The sequence below is a fragment of the Microtus oregoni genome, unplaced genomic scaffold, assembly GCF_018167655.1.
Source record: "Microtus oregoni isolate MIOR12 unplaced genomic scaffold, Mior012 000025F_ref0000491, whole genome shotgun sequence".
Classification (NCBI taxonomy): domain Eukaryota; kingdom Metazoa; phylum Chordata; class Mammalia; order Rodentia; family Cricetidae; genus Microtus; species Microtus oregoni.
In genome coordinates this window covers 10,652,686-10,672,365 of record NW_024543084.1, presented here as the reverse complement: position 1 = coordinate 10,672,365, position 19,680 = coordinate 10,652,686, and the positions used below count along the sequence as shown (strand labels likewise).

Sequence of the window (19,680 nt, the reverse complement as noted above, 5' to 3'; positions counted from 1 at the left end):
GATTAGATCTATGTAAGTCTCTCTTAGTGTCCTCATTGTTGTCTAAGTTCTCTGGGATTGTGGTTTGTAGGCTGGTTTTCTTTGCTTTATGTTTAAAAATCACTTATGAGTGAGTTCATGTGATAATTGTCTTTCTGTGTCTGGGTTACCTCACTCAAAATAATATTTTTTAGTTCCATCCATTTTCCTGCAAAATACAAGCTGTCGTTTTTTTCTGCTATGTAGTACTCCATTGTGTAAATGTACCACATTTTCCTTATTTATTCTTTGGTCGAGGGGCATTTAGGTTGTTTCCAGGTTCTGGCTATGAGAAACAAAGCTGCTATGAACATAGTTGAACACATGTCCTTGTGGCACGATTGAGCATCCATTGGATATATACCCAAAAGTGGTATTGCTGGGTCTTGAGGAAGGTTGTTTCCCAATTTTCTGAGAAATTGCCACACTGACATCCAAAGGGGCTGTACCAGCTTGCATTCCCACTAGCAATGCAGAAGTGTTCCCTTTACCCCCCAACCTCTCCAGCATAAGTTGTCAACAGTGTTTTTGATCTTGGCCATTCTTACAGGTATAAGATGGAATCTCAGAGTTGTTTTGATTTGCATTTCTCTGATGACTAAGGATGTTGAACATTTCCTTAAGTGTCTTTCAGCCATTTTGGATTCCTCTGTTGAAAGTTCTCTGTTTAGGTGTTTACTCCATTTTTTAAAACTGGGTTATGTGTTCTTTTAAAGACCAATTTCTTGAGTTCTTTGTATATTTTGGAGATAAGACCTCTGTCTGATGTGGGGTTAGTGAAGATCTTTTCCCATTCTGTAGGCTGTCATTTTGTCTTGTTGACCGTGTCCTTTGCTTTACAGAAGCTTTTCAGTTTCAGGAGGTCCCATTTATTCATTGTGTCTCTCAGTGTCTGTGCTGCTGGGGTTCTATTTAGGAAGTGGTCTCCTGTGCCAATGCATTCAAGTGTACTTCCCACTTTCTCTTCTATGAGGGTCAGTGTGGTTGGCTTTATGTTGAGGTCTTTGATCCACTTGACCTGAGTTTTGTGCATGGTGATAGATATGGGTCTATTTTCATTCTTCTACACGTTGATATCCAGTTATGCCAGCACCATTTGTTAAATATGCTTTCTTTTTTCCATTTGTTATTTTTTTGCTTCTTTGTCAAAAATCAGGTATTTGAAGGTGTGTGGATTAATATCCGAGTCTTCTATTCAGTTCCATTGGTCCTGTGTCTGTTCTTATGCCAATACCAGGCTGTTTTCAGTACTGTAGTTTGAAGTCAGGGATTGTGATTTCTCCAGAAGTTCTTTTATTGTACAGGATTGTTTTTGCTATCCTGGGTTTTTTGCTTTTCCAAATGAAGTTGAGTACCATTCTTCTGAGGTCTGTGAAGAATTTTGCTGGGCATTGCATCGAATCTGTAGATTGCATTTAGTAAGATTGCCATTTTTCCTATGTTAATTCTGTCTACCCAACAGCATGGGAGATCTTTCCACTTTCTGGTATCTTCTTCAATTTCTTTCTTCAAAGATTTAAAGTTCTAAACAAAGTAATTTTTACAATCTTTTCCCAACCCACGGGTCAGTCAATGGAGACCCTTAAGGGGAGGAGTAAGAGTTGAAAGAGACAAGAGATATAAGAGATGGAGACAAGACAGGATTCTGATCAAGTCTCGTTTATTAGGGGAGTAATCGGGGTAGACATAGGGTAATGGGAAGAAGGGAGTAGGTTCTAACGTCAATGGGTAACTAGGCAGCTATCATGAAATTTGTCCCAGAGGAGATTCCAGTGAAAGTCACTAACTGCAAGAAAACAGATGTTTTTAACAATTAGTCAGAAAAAGGAACTGCTTGTAATATCAACGATTAATAAATCAGAATTATTGGTTCTTAGGCTAGGAACTTAGAAGACAGCAGAAAGCTTTTTCACCCTATCTCATGGTAAAACTCAGATACAGACTGCCATACTTTATAACCCCCATTATCAGAGCTCATTAGTCAAACCAGGTGTTTGCACCATGGTCACTGTTTCTCCCCTTTAATGGTGCCAATTTTTCACAACATCGACAGTGCCTAACCCAGAGGTCTCGTATCACTGTCTCCTAGAGGTTGACCCAGTTCATATCTGTCGTTCATCAAGGATGGCCAGGACACCACTCTGTTTGCAGAGAGAAGCCCCAGCCTTGTAAATAGAACAGCCAGTTGTAAAATGAAATGACCTAGGCTGATGGAGGCTTCTTAAGCGGCTGAGAAAATAGCTCACTGTGAATGATTGACCCTTGATCTACTGAGAAAGCTGCTGACAGTCTGTTCTCATTCTCCTAGACTTATAACTTTATATTTCTTTATTTCTACATTCTTATTTTTGGAATCTACATTTTTATTTTCTTATTCTTGAACTCTCCAGTTACAATCTTTATTTTTTTCAGTTAAACTAATGATTGTGATTAACCTATTGCCTTCCTTGGTACTTCCGATAGTGCTTACTGAAGCCCTGTGCCTTCTTTTTGAGGCTGCCAGTTTTACATAGCAGGGATAATGTGTAACCCAGAGGCCATATATCTATTTCCTAAAAGTTGACTCAGCTCATACCCGTAGGCTAGTTCTCAGTTTGCAAAGAGATGCTTTGGCCTTGTTAATAGAGCTATGGGTTGTAAAGCGGAGTAACCCACTGTTAATAGTTAATCCTCAAACTACTGAGAAAGCTGCTGACAGTCTGTTCTCATTCTCCTAGGCTTACAACTTTATTTCTACATTCCTTTATTTCTTTATTTCTGCATTCCTATTTTTGGAATCTACATTGTTATATGATGGGGGAGAGTCTTCTGTTTTGTGTTAATTTCATTGGTTAAATAAAGAGACTGCCTTGGCCCTTTAATAGGACATAAAATTAGGTAGGTGGAGTAAACAGAACAGAATGCTGGAAGAAAGAAGCTGAGTCAGTCAGTCGCCATGATTCTCCCACTCCAGACAGACACAGGTTAAGATCTTTCCTGGTAAGCCACCTCGTGGGCTACACAGATTATTAGAAATGGCTTAGCTCAATATGTAAGAGCTAGCCAATAAGAGGCTGAAACTAATGGGCCAGGCAGTGTTTAAAAGAATACAGTGTCCGTGTAATTATTTCGGGGCATAAGCTAGCCATGTGGGCAGCCGGGTGCCGGGGACGCAGCCCCGCTGCTCCTATTTCAACAGTTATATTCTTATTCTTGGACTCCTCAATCCCACTGTGTCTGGGGAAAATAGGTCTCCAAATTCCTGTAGGCACTGCTTGAATGCCCATTGCAATAGTAAGATCCAGATTTCTACCTGCTGGCAGGTTTATCCTGCACCCTCTGAGGTTGCTACTGGGAATGAAATATCCCATTGTCCACTGGGTATTGTAACAGGGTAAAGATTTCTCCATCTTGTCTCAGCTGAAGTAATTTTTGGTTTCTACTCTCTGTCCTGAAAAGTCCCATGGGAAAGCACCCAACTCTATTCTAGAAACTCAGGGTCGAAATGCTCCCAACTAACTGCATGTTGTTGGCTCTTGTTCAACTACTTGCTTGCTTCTCCATGAAACTGCCAATGAGGATGTAGCTTTTCTGTGATCGTTGTCTTTAAAAATACCCATTACATACATTGGGGCTGCTCTGTAAGAAGTATTTCTCCACAGGCAGTTGATGGCTGTCTTAACAGAGACTCAATTCGGACTTTGGTGGTGCTGAGTGGTCTTTGGGTCCTTACTCTGTAACAGGTACATCCCCTGAGTTGTTGCTAACTGCAGCTATTTCCTGGTGTCACAGGAAGACAGACAAGGGGTCAATCATCCTTATAAAACTTGTTCTCCATTGATTAGCCAACAAGTGCAGAATTTGGCATGTTAAAATTATTCTTAGCTGTCTGTGAGCCACCAAGTCATCTCTGGTTTCCCACGTCTTCAGAAACTGGCCCACCTAGACTCAGTGCTTGCCTGTAATGGACAAAGACTTTCCTTTTGTTGGCTCAGTAACCTTTTTTACTACTTTTGTAAGACAACCAAGAAATCAACAAAAGATTCCAAAAGGCCAGGAATATTTTGAAGGTCTAGGTATGTTTCAGGCACTTTTTGCCATGTTTACAATGCAGCCAGTGAAATGTGTTTCTTTCTCAAGTGATGCTGTTGACAACAGGCTGTGGCAGTGGCAGCCACGAGAGGGACACACTTACCAACAAGAAGCTAAGGGAGGAAAGCATGCACAAGGCTCTTCCCTGGACCCCTCTCTATCTGGGCCACTGCAGAAAGGTGCTGTCCACTCAGTCAATACTTCCTGGAACCGCCTTCCCAGAGATGTGTCTTAGTCGATTCTAGAGCTTAGAAAGCTGATGGTTAAGTAGCTTTAAGTATTGTGATTAAGTAACTACAGTAGGGTTGGCTGGTCTTATATGTACTTTGGATGATAGTCCTTCATCAGATAATGTTTTTTTTAAATTTATTTATTTATTATGTATACAGTGTTCTGTCTGTTTGTATGCCTGCTGGACATGAAGAGGGCACCAGACCTCATTACAGATGGTTGTGAGCCACCATGTGGTTGCTGGGAATTGAACTCAGGACCTCTGGAAGAGCAGGCAATGCTCTTAACCTCTGAGCCATCTCTCCAGCCCCAGATAATGTTTTTTTTTTTTTGCAATCACTTTATAGCTTGTTTTTCCTCCTTTGTTAGAGATGAAAAATTTAATTAATGATTAATTTTTAACCATTAATTTTAATTAATGATTAATTTTAATTATTTTTTTTCATGTACCCTGCCTTTGGTATTATAGCTAAAAGGTCATCACCAAAACTCTCATGGTCTCCATTTCCTCCTGAGCTGTCCTCTAGGAACTGTATTTGCAGTTGAGCTGTACTGGATTAACTTTTATGAAGGCTGGGCAGTGTTTTGCTTGTTTGTTTCGTATGTGGGTGTTCAACCGATCCAGCATTGTCCTTTCTCCACTGTATTGACATTCCTCTTTTGCTGAAGACCATTGAGCTGATATCTGTGGGTCTATTTCTGGGCTCTTGATTCTGCTACATTTGTCTATCTGCATCAGTAGTGTGAGTCCTAAGGCTTTATCCCTCTTCACTATGTCAGCTGTCCCGGGGGTTTTGCTTCCCCACATAAAATTTAAGTTAATCTCTCTCTCTCTCTCTCTCTCTCTCTCTCTCTCTCTCTCTCTCTCTCTCCTACAAAATACCTTGCTAGGATTCTGATGGTGCCTTCCTGGCTCCATATAGCAGGCTGGCGAGAGCGGGTATGTCCACAGCTTTGAGTCTTCGAGTCTTCTAAGACATAAGTCAGCTGTGGTAGATCAGGCCGGCTAGCTGTCAGCCAGGTACTGGAAGCCTGAGAAGGAAGCCTAGGAGAGAAGCAAAGGTCGAGAGCTATGAGGAGGCCCTAAGGCCTCAGTATTCTGGCTCCCAGAGGCCCTGGGGCCCAGGCTTAACAAGGGTAGGAGGATGAAGGCAGTTAGCTGACAGGAATTAGAGACGGCAGAGGAGTAAGGAACATGAATTAAAAAAAGATACGCGGCACCAAACTCCATTCTGCTCGACCCTGTCACCTCTGGGTGATTCTGTGTTCTCACCTGCTAAAACTGAATCAGGAGAACACAAAGCAGAAGAAGTTGAAGAGTACTCTAACAGACCTGGAAACAGCACCAGCCAGAAAAGAGAACTTGGGGGCACCATGGTCTTTACGCAGGACCCATCCCTCCTCCACGCAGGGTACAGTGTCAGCATCCAGCCCAGAGATCCTATCAGGCAGAGGACAAGCCTAGGTCTTGGGACAGGACCATGGGTCTGGAGACGCCGAGGGGTGCATCTGAGTACTGCGCACAGGAGTTGCTGGGTGTAACCGGCCGCTAGTGTTAATGGCCTTGTAAGAAGCTGAGGGTCCCCAGGCAGGAACGGCTCAGGATGCTCTGGGGTAGGCACCAATGGGAGGGGCACCGGAGTACACGTCCTTAGGCTGGTTGTGTGCCCTACGGTAAAGGTCTGGACGCCACAGGCCGGGAGGGGCGGAGCTTCTCGGAATCAGACCAATCCCTGGCCAACGGCCGTCCTTAGGAAGCTTGGGGTGTGGGTCTGTGTTCCCAAGTAGGTCCCTCCCTGCGTCCCTCCCGGCCGTCACCCTCATCTGATGCTGTCGTGGTGGGCTGCGCGAGCTGGAGCAAGTGCGGGCGGAGCGATGACGGAGCTGTGTTTGGGTGAGTGACCTCAGCGGGACAGTTATAAAGAACAAACGTTGTGTGCTCCCTCCGAGGCTTCCCTCCTCTCTACACTCCCCTCCCTTTTCTAATCCCACCCGGGAGGCAGCGCTATCTCAGGTAGCTTCTGGTGTCCACAGGGAAATGGGAGCTAAGAGCAGAGGAAAGGAGGCCACAGGGGATCCTGCAGGTGGGGTGAGAACCCACCCCTTAGTGAGGCGCACCAGGCTTTTCTTTAAACTTTTTTATCTCCTTGAGCACTGGACTTAGCTTTATTACACCTTCCGGTGCTCATTTTCTCCTCACGCTGAACATTTTGTGTTTTTCTTTGTCCAGCTTGTTCCTTTTCATGATAGACCAGCGTAAGTGATTGCCAAAGAATACAGAGTTAATAGCTCTGTCAACAGTAGGCTGACTTTAAATCTCCTCCTCTACACACACCAATAATCCAAAACTCTTCATTTTAGCCTCGGTCATATTTTTTTTGGACAAGGGCAGACAGCAGCTGTGTTCTTTGCCAAAATATCACAAGAATGGCCCTTAGGCCACTAATATTCTTCCCGTCGGAAACTTGAGCTGGATCCTCGTAATTTTACATCACTCTCAGCGCTGCTGTCTCCCAGGTTCTACTAGGATGCACATCAAACCTGGCTTAAAGAGTTCAACCACTTTTGTAGTCCTGGGTTGCAGAGCGCACATTCTGCTTGAAGCCACAGCAATACCCTGCTCCCCGGTATCAACATCTGTCTTAGTTACAGCTGTGGGGGTGGTGGTGGGGCAGGCTCCGGCAGTCAGGGCAGTTAGTTTTTTCTGTCTGAGGGGGATTAGGGAAAGAGGAACTCACAAACTCTCCTGGTGGTTCTCTATTTTATGTTCTCTCTCTCTCTCTCTCTCTCTCTCTCTCTCTCTCCTGGTGGTTCTCTATTTTATGTTCTCTCTCTCTCTCTCTCTCTCTCTCTCCTGGTGGTTCTCTATTTTATGTCTCTCTCTCTCTCTCTCTCTCTCTCTCTCTCTCTCTCTCTCTCTCTCTCTCCTTCCTCTCATGCTTTTCCACATCTTTTAAATCCCAACAGAATCTTTCAGTACAAGAGTCAAAACGGTTGTATTCCATTTCTCAAGTGAATGAACATAGGTAAAAACATGTTTTTCATCTCCCTCACATGATTAAACATTTTATGTATTAACGGGTGAAAGACAAATTATCCTCAGAACCCACATACATTTATACCCAAGCAACTTGCTAAAAAATGTGCGGGCAAGCAGAGTGTTCTTGTCAAGTCTTTTACTGGCAGGCTGCATTTTGCAGTTATAGAGAAAGGGCCAATTACTTTACTTCTTATCTTGAAAGATAATCTTGTAAGGAATCTTAAAGGAGTCACAAACCTAAACTTTTATAAATGAAAAAGAATCAGTCAGCAGCTCTGCTTTAAATCTTTAAGGTGCATATCCATTCATTAGTAGTTTTTTTATGTCAGGATATTGAGGGCAGAAATGGGTTTAAGGGATTAGTTGTCACCTTTGATCATCAACCAAACCTAGCAAGGAGAGTAGTCAGCCTAAAACAATTGAGCTGCCTTGTTCTTGTTCCCTGACCTTAAAGAGTTCCACACTCAACTCTGCGCCTTTCTCAAACTTTGGCATGTCTTCTTGGGCTTTTCACCTCAAAGTTATTTAACAAAAACATCTTAGTCTAGCTACATTATTTTCAGCTTTGCTTCCTCTGTGATGCACTTTGAGACCCGTGCACACATCTTCCGGCATGAAGGTTAAAAGAATTTAAACTAGCAGAACTACTGTGATTCAATTGTTAATCATTAATTTGAGCTACAATCCATACAGCTCCTTAGGTGACACTCACAGACCCTGGCAGTGAAACTTTTCTTATATTTATTTTGGTTTATCAAAACTCTGTATAAGCTATCATTATCATTATCAAATTCGACAGTATTTAGGGAGGGGTCATGTCCTTGACAATCCACGGTAAAAATGCCCAATAGGACGGAATGTTTCCACGTGATAAACACACTACATTACAGGCAGTGGAGATCTCCCTATGTTCACTCACACCACGCTAGATCCCAGAGAAAGAGAGCTGCAGCAAACATGTAGAGGCACAGCAGCAGAAGCAAAAGACGTTCCAAGGTCTGCAGTCCCGTGTCCTTGCCTAAACGAGACTGTCGCATCAGAGGAGTCCCTTCTGCTGGGCTGACACCCAGGACTTCAATTGCAGCTCGCTGCTCCTCTGGCATGGCCCATGGCACTCAGTCCCCATTCTGTTGCTGTGAAGAGACACCATGACCACAGCAACTTACAAAAGAAAGCATTTAGTTGGGACTTGCTTATAGTTTCAGAGCCCTATCGTCTCAATCCATTTTCATCATGTTGGCATACACGGCACCAGAGCAGTAGCTGAGAGCTCCATCCTGACCTCCAGGCAGCAGGCAAAGAGTGAGAGAGAGGCTGGGCTGGACGTGGGGTTTTTGAAACCGTAAAGTTAAACAAACAAAGAAACACTGACTGCACTTCCTCCAACAAGGCCGCATTCACTCTAACATGGCCACACCACCTGAGCCTTCTCAAGTAGTGCTACTCCCTGGTGACTAAGCATTCAAATATGAGCCAGTAGGGGCCATTCTTACTCAAATCACCAAGTCCGGTTTCCCAGATATGATTTTAATATGCCCGTATGCCCCTATAGTCTCAACTCACACCTACATCCGTACAGGGTGTCAGTGCAGGTTGGAGTTTGGGTCAACCTAAAGCTCCACAGACTGGTTGCAGAGTCCAGAAATGGACCCATATGTGTGTAGCTAAGTGACTTTTTTGTTTGTTTGGTTTTGTTTTTAGACCAGTTTTCTTTGTGTAACCTTGGTTGTCCCGGAGTTCACTCCGTAGAGCAATTGGCCTCTAACTCAGAGATCCACCTGCCTCTGCCTCCCAAGTGCTGGGATTAAAGGTGTGTGCCAGCACCACCTGGCAAGATAAGTGTTTTTAAAAAAACGATTTAATTTTATTATTTTAAAATTACGTGAATGTGTCTGTGTGTGGGTATGTGAATAGGTACCTGTGGAGGCCAGAGGTTTCAGGAGGTCCTCTTAGAGCTCAAATTACGGGAGGTTGTGAGCCGCCCAGTGTGAGTGTTGAAAATTGAACCAGGGTCCTATGCAAGTGCAGTGTGTCCTCTGAACCACTGAGCTGTCTTTCTAGTGTGACTGAAAATACTTTTTCTTTTTTAGATTTATTTCTATTGTTTGAGAATTTCATATATATGTTTTGATCAAATGTACCCTATATCCCTCCCCTCCATCTCCTCTTCTATTTCTCAACCCCAACTTTCCTCACAACTTCATGTGATTTTTTTTTTCCAAAAAAAAAAAAAACAAAACAAAACCAACACTGAATCTACTTGATGCCACCCGCATGTGCTTGGGTGTGGGATCATCTACTGGAGCATGAGAAGTCAAGAGGCTGCATTCCTGAAGAAAGTGGACTCTTCTCCCCGCCCCCCCACCCCCAGGCTGAGAGTTACCAGTAGTCCTTAGATAGGATGGGACTCCATGAGCCCCCACCATCTGTGCTGTGATATTTAGTCAGTGCTTTTTTTTCATTTTATATAATAGCCCCCATTCCTCCTCTCTCCCCTCCTTCTCCCCTCGACCTCCCCCATCCTATCCCCCCATCCACTCATCAGAGGGATAGAGTCTCCCTTGGACAGTCAACAAAGACTGGTATACCAGGTTGAGGCAGGACCAAGCCCCTCCCTTCCGTATCAAGGCTGAAGAAGGTATCCCACCATAGGGAATGGGATCCAAAGAGCCAGTTCATGTACCCAGAATAAGTTCTGATCCCACTGCCAGGGGATCCTCCAACAAATCAAGCCATATAACTGTTATCCACATTCAGAGGGTTTAGTTGGGTCCCGACCCATTGATGATTCAGGAGAGCATTGTTTAATTTTCATGTGTTTGTGGGCTTTCTGGAATTAGTATTGCTGTTGAATTCTGACTTTAAGTAATGGTGATCTGATAAGGTACAAGGGGTTATTCTAATTTTTTTTTGTATCTGTGGAGGTTTACCTTGTTACTGAGTATGTGGTCGATTTTAGAGGAGGTTCCATGAGGTGCTGAGAAGAAGGTATATTCTTTTTTGTTTGGGTGGAAATGTTCTATAGATACATGTTAAGTCTATTTGAGTCATAACATCTGTTAGTTCTCTTACTTCTCTGTTAAGTTTCTGTCTGGCAGACCTGTCTGTTGGTGAGAGTGGGGTGTTGAAGTCTCCTGCTATTAGTCTGTGGGGTTTGATGTGTGATTTAAGCTTTAGTGATGCTTCTTTTACAAATTTGGGTGCCCTTGTGTTCGGAGCATAGATGTTCAGAATTGAGACTTCATATTGATGGATTTTTATGGTGATGAGTATAAAATGCCCTTCTCCATCTCTTTTGATTGATTTTAGTTTGAAACCTATCTTGTTAGATGTTAGGATAGCTACACCTGCTTGTTTCGCAGGTCCATTTGATTAGAAATTCCTTTCCCAACCGTTTGCTCTGAGGCAACGTCTGTCTTTGAGCTTGAAGTGTGTTTCTTGCATGCAGTAGAAGGATGGAATCAATTTTCGTGTCCAATATGTTAGCTGGTGTCTTTTTTTATAAGTGAATTGAGTCCATTGATATTAAGTGATTGTTAGTTCCTGCTGTTTTTCAGTGGTAGTATTTGTGCATTTCCCTTCTTTGGGGTTCTCTGCTGTGAGACTATCAGTTGCCTGTTTTCATGGGTGCAGCTAACTTCCTTGGGTTGGAAGTTAGTTTTCCTTCTGGTGCTTTCTGTAAGGTTGGGTTTGTGGCTAGGTATTGTTTATATTTGGTTTAGTCATGGGATATCTTCTTTTCTCCATCTGTGGAGACTGAAAGCTTTGCTGGATATAGTAGTTGAGAAGCTGTTTGTAATTCTTTTTTTTTTTTAAATAAGGTTTATTTATTATGTAAACAGTGTTCTGTCTGTATGTGTGCCTACAGGCCAGAAGAGGACACTAGATCTCACTATAGATGGTTGTGAGCCACCATGTGGTTGCTGGGAATTGAATTCAGGACCTTTGGAAGAGCAGCCAGTGCTCTTAACCTTTGAGCCATCTCTCCAGCCCCAAGCTGTCTGTAATTCTGAGCGGCCCGACTTTATATGTTGCTTGTCTTTTTTCCTTTTAAGTTCTTAATTTTTTTCTTTTTTTTCTTTTGTGTGTTTAGTGTTTTGATTATTATATGATGAGAGGCTTTTTTTTTGTCCAGTCTATTTGGTGTTCTGTAAGCTTCTTGTACCTTCGTAGGGATATCCCTTTTTAGGTTAGGAAAGTTTTCTTCTTTGATTTTATTGAATATATTTTTTTGTGCCTTTGAGCTGGAATTCTTCTCCTTCTTCTGTTCTTAGGTTTGGTCTTTTCATGGTGTCCCAGATATGGATATGGATATTTTGTGGTAAGCATTGATTGAATTTAACATTTTCTTTGACCGATGCATCTAGTTCCTCTATCGTATCTTCAACTCCTGAGACTCTCTTCGTCTCTTGCATTCTGTCAGTTATACTTGCATTTGTAGTTCTGTTCGTTTACCCAGATTTTCCATTTCCAGAATTCCCTTGGCTTGTATTTTCTTTATTGCCTCTATTTCAGTTTTCAAGTCTTGAACTGTTTCCTTCACCTGTTTGATTATTTTTTTCTTGGCTTTTAAAAAGGGATTTATTGATTTCTTCCAATTTTTTGTTTGTCCTTTCCTCCATTTCTTTAAGGGAATTTTAATTTATTATTTAAGGGCCTCTATTATCTTCCTAAAGTTATTTTTAAGGTCTTTTCCTTCTGCTTCATCTGCTTTGGGCTGTTTGGGTCTTGCTGATGTAGGACCACTGATTTCTGGCATTGTCATATTCCTCTTTGTGTTGTTGAATGTTTTTGTACACTGCTGTCTATCCATCCCCTCCTCTGATCAGTGTATATGGAGCCTGAGCCTCTGGGGATCCCAATTGGTGCCACTACAGGTGGGGCCTGTATCCAGGAGGTCACTCTTCCTCCAGGTACAGTTGGGGCCTGTGGCTCCAGTAGCCACTGGTACTGTCCTGTGGGGTCCAGTGATGGCTGTCCTTCCAGGTGCTGGCGGGGCCGGTGGGGTGGTTGCTGGTGCAGAGGTGGGGGTTAGTTGGTGGGAGAGGGTACTGCTGCATGGTCACTGAGGGTGTCCTGAGTGGGGGAGGAGCAGGAGCTAGGGCCTAGAGAGCAGGGCTCTTTAACCAGGTGCCCAGACATTCACCTGTGGCTCTGGGTGCGGTTGTGTTTAGACATAAACCTTTAAAAACACACCATGTGAGTGCGGGTGTGCCTGTGAGTGACCGAGGACAGCCGTGGGGAGTGACGGTCCTTGCCTTATACTTTGTTTGAGACAGGGTTTCTTTGTTGTTCCTCGCTGTGTGCAGCCCAGCTGGCTGTGAGCTTCCTGATTCCCCCACCCCCTCCCACCTCATCACAGGAGTGCTGGGATTTCAGATGTCTGGCTTTTCCTAGGCTCTGGGGATCTGAACTGAGGTCCCTATGCTTGCGTGGCTATGACAAAAGCTTTACCCACTGAGCTCTTCTCCAGAGCCCACACCTGAGTCTATTTAGATCTATGTCTTTTAGGTCTATTTGAACTTGATTATGAGAATACATAACTTCTAGAGACGTGAAAGTCATCTGAGGTATTAGGGGTCAGTGATGGTACACTTACCCAATACTCTTCAGCCCTGGGTTTCAACTCCAGCATGAGAAAAAGTCCTACAACAGACCAGCTGCTGGCCCTGTGGATGTGAGTCTACAGGGGACAAAAGGGGAGCTGCCCTAGCCTCCTCTGATGGAGCTGCAGTGACCCCAAGATATTCATTTGGTTCATTTCTTTTTACCAGGGAAGGAATACTCAGTGGTATGAGGACATGGGGCCCAAGGGGATCCTGAGGGCTCAAGGGAGCAGCTGGAGTCAGGAGCAGGAAGTAAACAACTTTCCCCTCTGAGTGCTCAGCCAGGCTGGAGCCTCAGCTGGCATTGGGGCTGCCTGAGATAGGGCACAGTGGTGGGTGTGGTCCTGGGGATGACCTCTGAATCTCAGAAGAGGACTGGAGGGTGGTCAGGCCCAAGAAGGGGGTGAGTAATTGGATTCCGTGCTGCTGTTTTTCAGGAAGACAAAGATACTACTTGCTTCACCTCGGGATCCTCCTCACAGTGCTCGTCTTGGTCTTCTTTGGGTGAGAATCCAGGCTGGTGAGGAGCAGCTCCCAAGACCCTGATGGAGACCCTGAGCCATGAGCATGCCTGTTTCCATGGCCGCGATTTGGGTGTTCTTGGCCACTCCCATGGTGGCAGGTCCAGCTTTTGCCTGTCCTCATGGTGAAGCTTTGGTTGCAGGACAGTTGTCTTCCTCTGATTCTGCAAATGGGTCTGGGTCTGGATGCTCAGTCTTAGGTCCTAGCGATGTGTTTGAGGGGGTGGCCCTGGGGAAGGAGAGGAAGGAAGGCCTGGGGACTGAGCTGCAGCCTTCTCTAGATGCAGATGATCTGTGAACACTCACAAAGGCAAGACACTGCTATGTCTACTGGAGATTCTGTGGACACGGCCAGGGAATAGTCCTTCATGTGACCTTGGGCAATAGGTACCTGTAACTGCTGTAGGCATCCAGATTCCGACCTTGTCCCCAGGGTCCTTCCTCTTGCCATCTCTCTTCCAGTGGAGGTGGGCATGCTTAGTCTCTCATGGCTCTCCATCCCCACTGAGAACTTGTGTGCTCACTGTGGTTGGCACAGTGGTGCATTTTGGAGGGAGGGACATGCAGTTTCAAGTCTGTGTCTTGAACAGCTGCCCCTGTGCACACCCTTCCCACAGCTATGGGTTCCTGAGCCAAGGAAGTGAGGAACTGGGAGACTCAGAGGCTGTGTCTAGGTGAGTGGGTGTCATGTGTGTGTGCTGTCATATGACTCTGTGTGTGTGTGTGTGTGTTGCCAGCTAGATGAACTTTTTGTTCTATGCTGCTGTGTTGTCTCTGACTTTACCTCTACGTGGATGGGTCCAGTCCTTGGCTAGGCTGCCCAGAGCAGCCTCTGCTGCCCCCTGCTGTCCATAAATATATTCAGGGTGGGAGCACTGCTGTCTTTCCTGTCTTCAACCTCATTTTCCCTTTCGTGCCTGCTCATTCAGGTCTGTTTGCATCTCAGTGACCTTCCTGTCACTTTGAGCTCCTGTGCTTTCTTTTTGCAGGATTTCCCATGCCCAGCCAAATGTTCTGACACCCAGGTGAGTAGATTTAGTCAGTGCATGTGTAGTGCAGGAGTCGCAAAGGTACGGAAGGACGATTTGCTTGCTCTGGGGAATAGTTCAGAAGTACACCTGAGACCCTGGGTCAGTCTCCAGCACTGGAAAAAAAAAAAAAAACAAAACCAAACTCAGAGAAAACCCAAAGCCTGATTATGCTTCTCATTGCCCTCACCTTGCTAACCCTTTCAGAGTGTTCATTCAAATTTGGAACCCAAAGCGTCTTCTGGCTCTCATTTCCCATTTGGGTTTCTGGTCCTTGTTTCCTGTCTCTGTCATCAGGGGTTTCAGATGGTGGCTGAAGTGGCAGTAAACTCAGTTGCTTTTATGACTGTGCTGGGGTTGGGGTAGTCAGTGAGAGCTGCTGATTGGCCCAGCCCCCACTCAGGGATGGTTGGCAGCCCCGGGGGAAGCTGAGGGTATGGAATCTGAGAAGGGTTCCTGCAGACGTGTTTGGTCACATGTTGCCTCTGGCTCTCCTCCCATGTAGTAGAAAAGATGTTCTTGTCTTGACTCCGTGGCTGGCTCCCATCATCTGGGAGGGGACCTTCAACATCGACATCCTGAATGAGCAGTTCAGGCTTCAGAACACCACCATTGGACTGACCGTGTTTGCCATCAAAAAGTAAGCAGAGGGTGCTGGAGAGATGGCTAGAGGATAAAGCACTTTCTTAAGGACATGAGGACCTGAGTTTGATCCCTAACACATATGTAATGGCTGGGCATGGAGTCACGCCCCTGCAATCCCAGTACTGTGGCTGTTGGGGAGAGACAAGTGGATCTGGGCAGTTTTCTGGACAGCATAGGCAAACAGTGAACTTCAGAGTCAGAGAAGGGACCCTGTCCAAAGAACAGAAAGAAATGACAGAAGACGTCACCCAAGGTCAACTTCTGGCCTCCACACAGGCACACAGGCAAGGAAATATGAATATATACAATGGGCATGCACACACACACACAACACACACACACGCACGCACGCACGCACGCACACACACAATTGTCAAGGTGGAGGCCAGGCATATCACGTATCAGTTTGTATTTAGGATGCAGTGTGGGTGGGGCTGGTTCACTCTGCCGCCTTCCTGATGGGCTCACAGGGGAATGAATCCAGCACCGCCCCCTTCCGGAGCCAGCTGTCCCTCTCTGTGTGCTCACAGCCAGGTGCCATTTACCTCCCTCAGTACACACTTTAGGTAGGTGTCCTCATCCCCGCAGCTGGCAGCAAGGACCAGGATGCCAACAGAGCTGTGACCATTAATGTGTCCTCAGACGCAGGACAAGGTGGACGGCGAGGATTGCTTGAAACCGTTATCCGCAGCCCTGTGTGCAGCGAGTGACAGACCTGTGAGGCCTTGAGACTCTGGGTCAGGCTGACTCCGGGTCACAGGCAAGAAACTTTCCATATAGGAGCCTATAGAAGGGGGGCAGTGTAACAGTCCCGTGCCGAAGGCTGTGGGGGACTAAGAGAAGCCATCTGTGCTGCCAGCATATGAGAAGGGGCACTGTCCTTCTCTGCAGTGCTGGGTGAGATCCAAGGGTAGCTCCGAGCCCTTCGTACTAATCAGACATGAGACAGGTTTGGGGCTCAGCTGGAGGGATCCTAGGCACCTTGAGAATGCCTGCAGTGCCAGGGACAGAGAACTTTACAGTAACAAGACACACACACTACCTTGTCTGGGTGCTGCTGGGGACGTGCCAGGGCTGGGTAGGTGCTCTGTCTGTGGGAAGAAGGCCTCCGAGGGAACTAGCTGGGGCTCCATGGTCACCTTGACACAGAGAGCACAGCCACTTGCCTGTTTCTGACCTTGAAGTGGGGAGACTCGGCACACTTGCCAGGTGATGGGATCCCCATTCCCATGGTGGTGGCGCATGGCCCTGGGGGTCATCAGGGGAGAAGCAATCATCTGAAGCAGGTGAAAACGTCTTGGGCTGGGAGAGGATATAGAACCTGGGTTACAAGCCTTTGCCCTTGGACCTGAGGGTTGGGATAGGCTTGACCTTCTTTCTAGGGCGTCTGTCTCCCCTCCCTGCGTACTCTGAGATGATTCTTCCTCTGGTGGAGTAAATGTGGATAGAGACTTAGGGACATAGCGAGTTACTGAGTGCCTTCTCCTCAGCACCTTCAAGTCTCCGATGAGGAAGGTCTGGGATACAGAGACCCCTTCCTTTCCTGAGACAGGGCACTGAGAGTGCCACAAAGGAGGGGTGTGGGTACCAGGCCCTTACAGATTCATCCAGTTCCTCCAGGGTTTAGAAAGTGGGGCCCTATTAGCACAGGCTCTGCTCAGGCCAATGCAAGGATGTGGGATGTGGAATGTGTTGGGAGGGAGCTGTCCCTCTCTGGGGAGGGTGACAGACTCCTGGAGAGGTGGCCTGCTGAGGGGCCTGCCAAGACAAGAGATATCTTCATGGCACGTGCCTAGAACCCCTGGTCTGGAATCATCTCTGCTGCCTGGTTGAAACCTTCCAGGGTGCTTCCAAGGAACCTTAGTGTTCTTTGCTAACATTTGCACCCTTCTGCAGCAAAGGAGGGTGAGATGAGGAACAGCCTGCAGACTGCTCAGTACAGCTGTAAAGTGGGGATGCTGTTGCTTCAAGCCTCATGGTAGCCATGGTTTCTGCAGCCTGGGCCCCTGCCCTGGTTAGTCTTGCCCTAGCTGTGTTAAACCTCTGCTTACCCCTTTGTCATCTTCCACAGGTATGTGGTGTTCCTGAAACTGTTCCTGGAGACAGCAGAGCAGCACTTCATGGTGGGACACAAGGTCATCTACTATGTCTTCACTGACCGTCCTGCCGAGGTGCCGCAGGTGCCCCTGGGGGCAGGACGGAAGCTGGTGGTGCTGACCGTGCGCAACTACTCCCGCTGGCAGGATGTATCCATGCACAGGATGGAGATGATCAGCCACTTCTCTGAGCGGCGCTTTCTGCAGGAGGTGGACTACCTGGTGTGTGCAGATGTGGACATGAAGTTCCAAGACCACGTGGGTGTGGAGATTCTCTCAGCACTCTTCGGTACCCTGCATCCTGGCTTCTACAGAAGCAGCCGAGAGGCCTTTACTTACGAGCGCCGGCCGAAGTCCCGGGCCTACATTCCCTGGGATGAGGGCGACTTTTATTACATGGGAGCCTTCTTTGGGGGATCAGTGGTGGAGGTGCACCATCTCACCAAGGCCTGCCATCAGGCTATGGTGGAGGACAAGGCCAATGGCATCGAGGCCGTGTGGCATGATGAGAGTCATCTGAACAAGTACCTGTTGTACCACAAGCCTACAAAGGTGCTGTCCCCAGAGTACATGTGGGACCAGGAGCTTCTGGGCTGGCCCTCTGTCATGAAGAAGCTGAGATATGTGGCTGTGCCCAAGAACCATCAGGCAATCAGGAACCGATAGCTGAATTCCTGTTGGAGAGGCCAGGCTTATATCCAGGGTCACTCCAGGCTGTGTGGAACTGGGAAGATTTGAGAGACATTTATGAAGTGTCGCCATCTACCCCACTTCAGGGTCTAGCAGGCCCAGTACCACCTGTCTTATCCTACACTGAGCCCCTGGAGTGGTAACCACCCTCAGCTCCCACTGTGTCTCTAAGCTCCTTCTCAGTGAGATGTAGCAGGAGCTTGCAGAACATGGGAGAAATGCTGTCATGCAGTTACCTGAGGGCCTGGGCATCCTTATTCAGGCATGTGCCTTCCTCTTCTGGGAGGCTTGACAGATGACCAGTGCCCTTAGGAATAGGCAGGAGGGCATGGAGACTCACAGCCTTCAGGCCTCAGAGGTGCTTAGCTCCTGTTTAGCCCAGCTGGCAGATCAACAGCCTGTGACCATTGCCTCTGCTCAGTTTTGGTTCATTTGGGAATAGCTAGTTATTCATCCTGGGAATAGGTATATTTCTAGTATATGAGTATATATTTTTTTTTAAATTTTTTTACAATTAATTTATTTGTTTATGTATTTTTTAAGGGCTGAATGCTCTGTCTGCATGTATGCTTGCAGGCCAGAAGAGGGCACTAGATCTTATTATAGATGGTTGTGAGTCCCCATGTGGTTGTGGGAATTGAACTCAGGACCTCCGGAAGAACAGCCAATGTTTTTAAACCACTGAGCTGTCTCTCCAGCCCTCTTTTTACTTTTGTGAGGTACTTGGGATTGAACTCAGGGCCTCACTGATGCTAGTCAGACATGCTACCGCTGAAGCCCAGGGTATTTCCTAGAGACACGTGACTGAACTTGCTGAGTGTTGATGAAACTCCAGTTTCATCCAAAATTTTCAATATAAAGAGATTGTTACTTTTTTTCCCTTTAACAGTGTTGTGATCAAACTCAGTTCTCAGTATAAAATTTTACATTTTTTTTGATTTTTTTTCTTTTCTCTTTTTTTAAAATTTGTTTTATGTGTCTGTTACATATGTATCTTGATCCTATTCATTTCCCTGTCCCTTTGCATCTACCCCCTGTCCCTGCTCCACCCCCAAATAAAACAAAATTTAATAGAAAAAAAGGGGGTAGTAAGAGAAAAAAATTTAAGATCTTATCATGGAAGCTGCAGTGTGACGCAGTGAGTCACACAGTAAATCCCTTTGTCCAAATATCTTTATTAGCAAGTGTTCATCACAAACGGTCACTGGTCTGGTCCAAAGCTTCTGGTCTCTACTACACTGTTGATGCTGGGCCCTCACCGGGACTCTCATTTGATGTCCTGTGTTGCCCTGTGTTGTGGAGGTCCTGTAGCTTTGGGTTTGCGGGTCAGGCTCATTCCATTCGTGCTCCAGTAGGTCATAGATGGGGTGAATGCTGGGGCCCGCCAAGTCCTAACCCCAGTTCTGGGTCTGGGCTGCTTCAGGGTTGGTCTGCTAGTCAGCTCTCTCCCATCTTCACTACCAGGGAGAGCTCTCCAGCTTTGCCTCAGATAATTCACCTCTTGCAGCAATGAGCAAGGTATGGTGGTGGTGGGGCTGCTAGTTCTTCTGCTTCCACACCCGCGGGGTCAGCCCTCCCACACCCGCACCATTAGGACAGCTTTATTGCGTTGCTCAGGTAAGGTAGACGGGCCACTCTTCTGAGTCCTGCCAGCTGATGAGGGGTAGGCACAGCCCTCCTACTCTTATGACCCCAGGGCCAGCTCCTCTACCTGTCTCAGGGCATCTCCCCTCC

The 19,680-nt window shown here is 46.3% G+C and overlaps 1 protein-coding gene across 2 annotated transcripts; it reads left to right on the top strand.

Moving 5' to 3' along the window:
* Positions 1-6,097: 6,097 nt before the first annotated feature.
* On the top strand, positions 6,098-18,544 carry LOC121462814 (histo-blood group ABO system transferase 2-like). 2 transcript variants are annotated; one of them, XM_041674762.1, is made up of 7 exons: positions 6,149-6,214; positions 11,635-11,681; positions 13,404-13,470; positions 14,105-14,161; positions 14,477-14,512; positions 15,021-15,155; positions 17,232-18,544. In XM_041674762.1, the coding sequence occupies exons 2-7, from the start codon at positions 11,648-11,650 to the stop codon at positions 17,920-17,922; spliced, it is 1,020 nt and encodes a 339-aa protein (XP_041530696.1). In that variant the 5' UTR covers positions 6,149-6,214; positions 11,635-11,647; the 3' UTR covers positions 17,923-18,544. The 2 variants fall into 2 exon arrangements, with proteins under 2 accessions (XP_041530695.1, XP_041530696.1); XM_041674761.1 differs by lacking the exon at positions 11,635-11,681 and having other exon boundaries at positions 6,098-6,214.
* The last annotated feature ends 1,136 nt before the right edge of the window (positions 18,545-19,680 follow it).

Excerpts from the sequence above, each read along its gene's own strand:
- LOC121462814 (XM_041674761.1), top strand. The coding sequence starts at position 6,148 with ATGCTGTCGTGGTGGGCTGCGCGAGCTGGAGCAAGTGCGGGCGGAGCG. Across the intron at positions 6,215-13,403 it reads GATGACGGAGCTGTGTTTGG|GAAGACAAAGATACTACTTG; the intron begins GTGAGTGACCTC and ends GCTGTTTTTCAG. Across the intron at positions 15,156-17,231 it reads ACCGTGTTTGCCATCAAAAA|GTATGTGGTGTTCCTGAAAC; the intron begins GTAAGCAGAGGG and ends CATCTTCCACAG.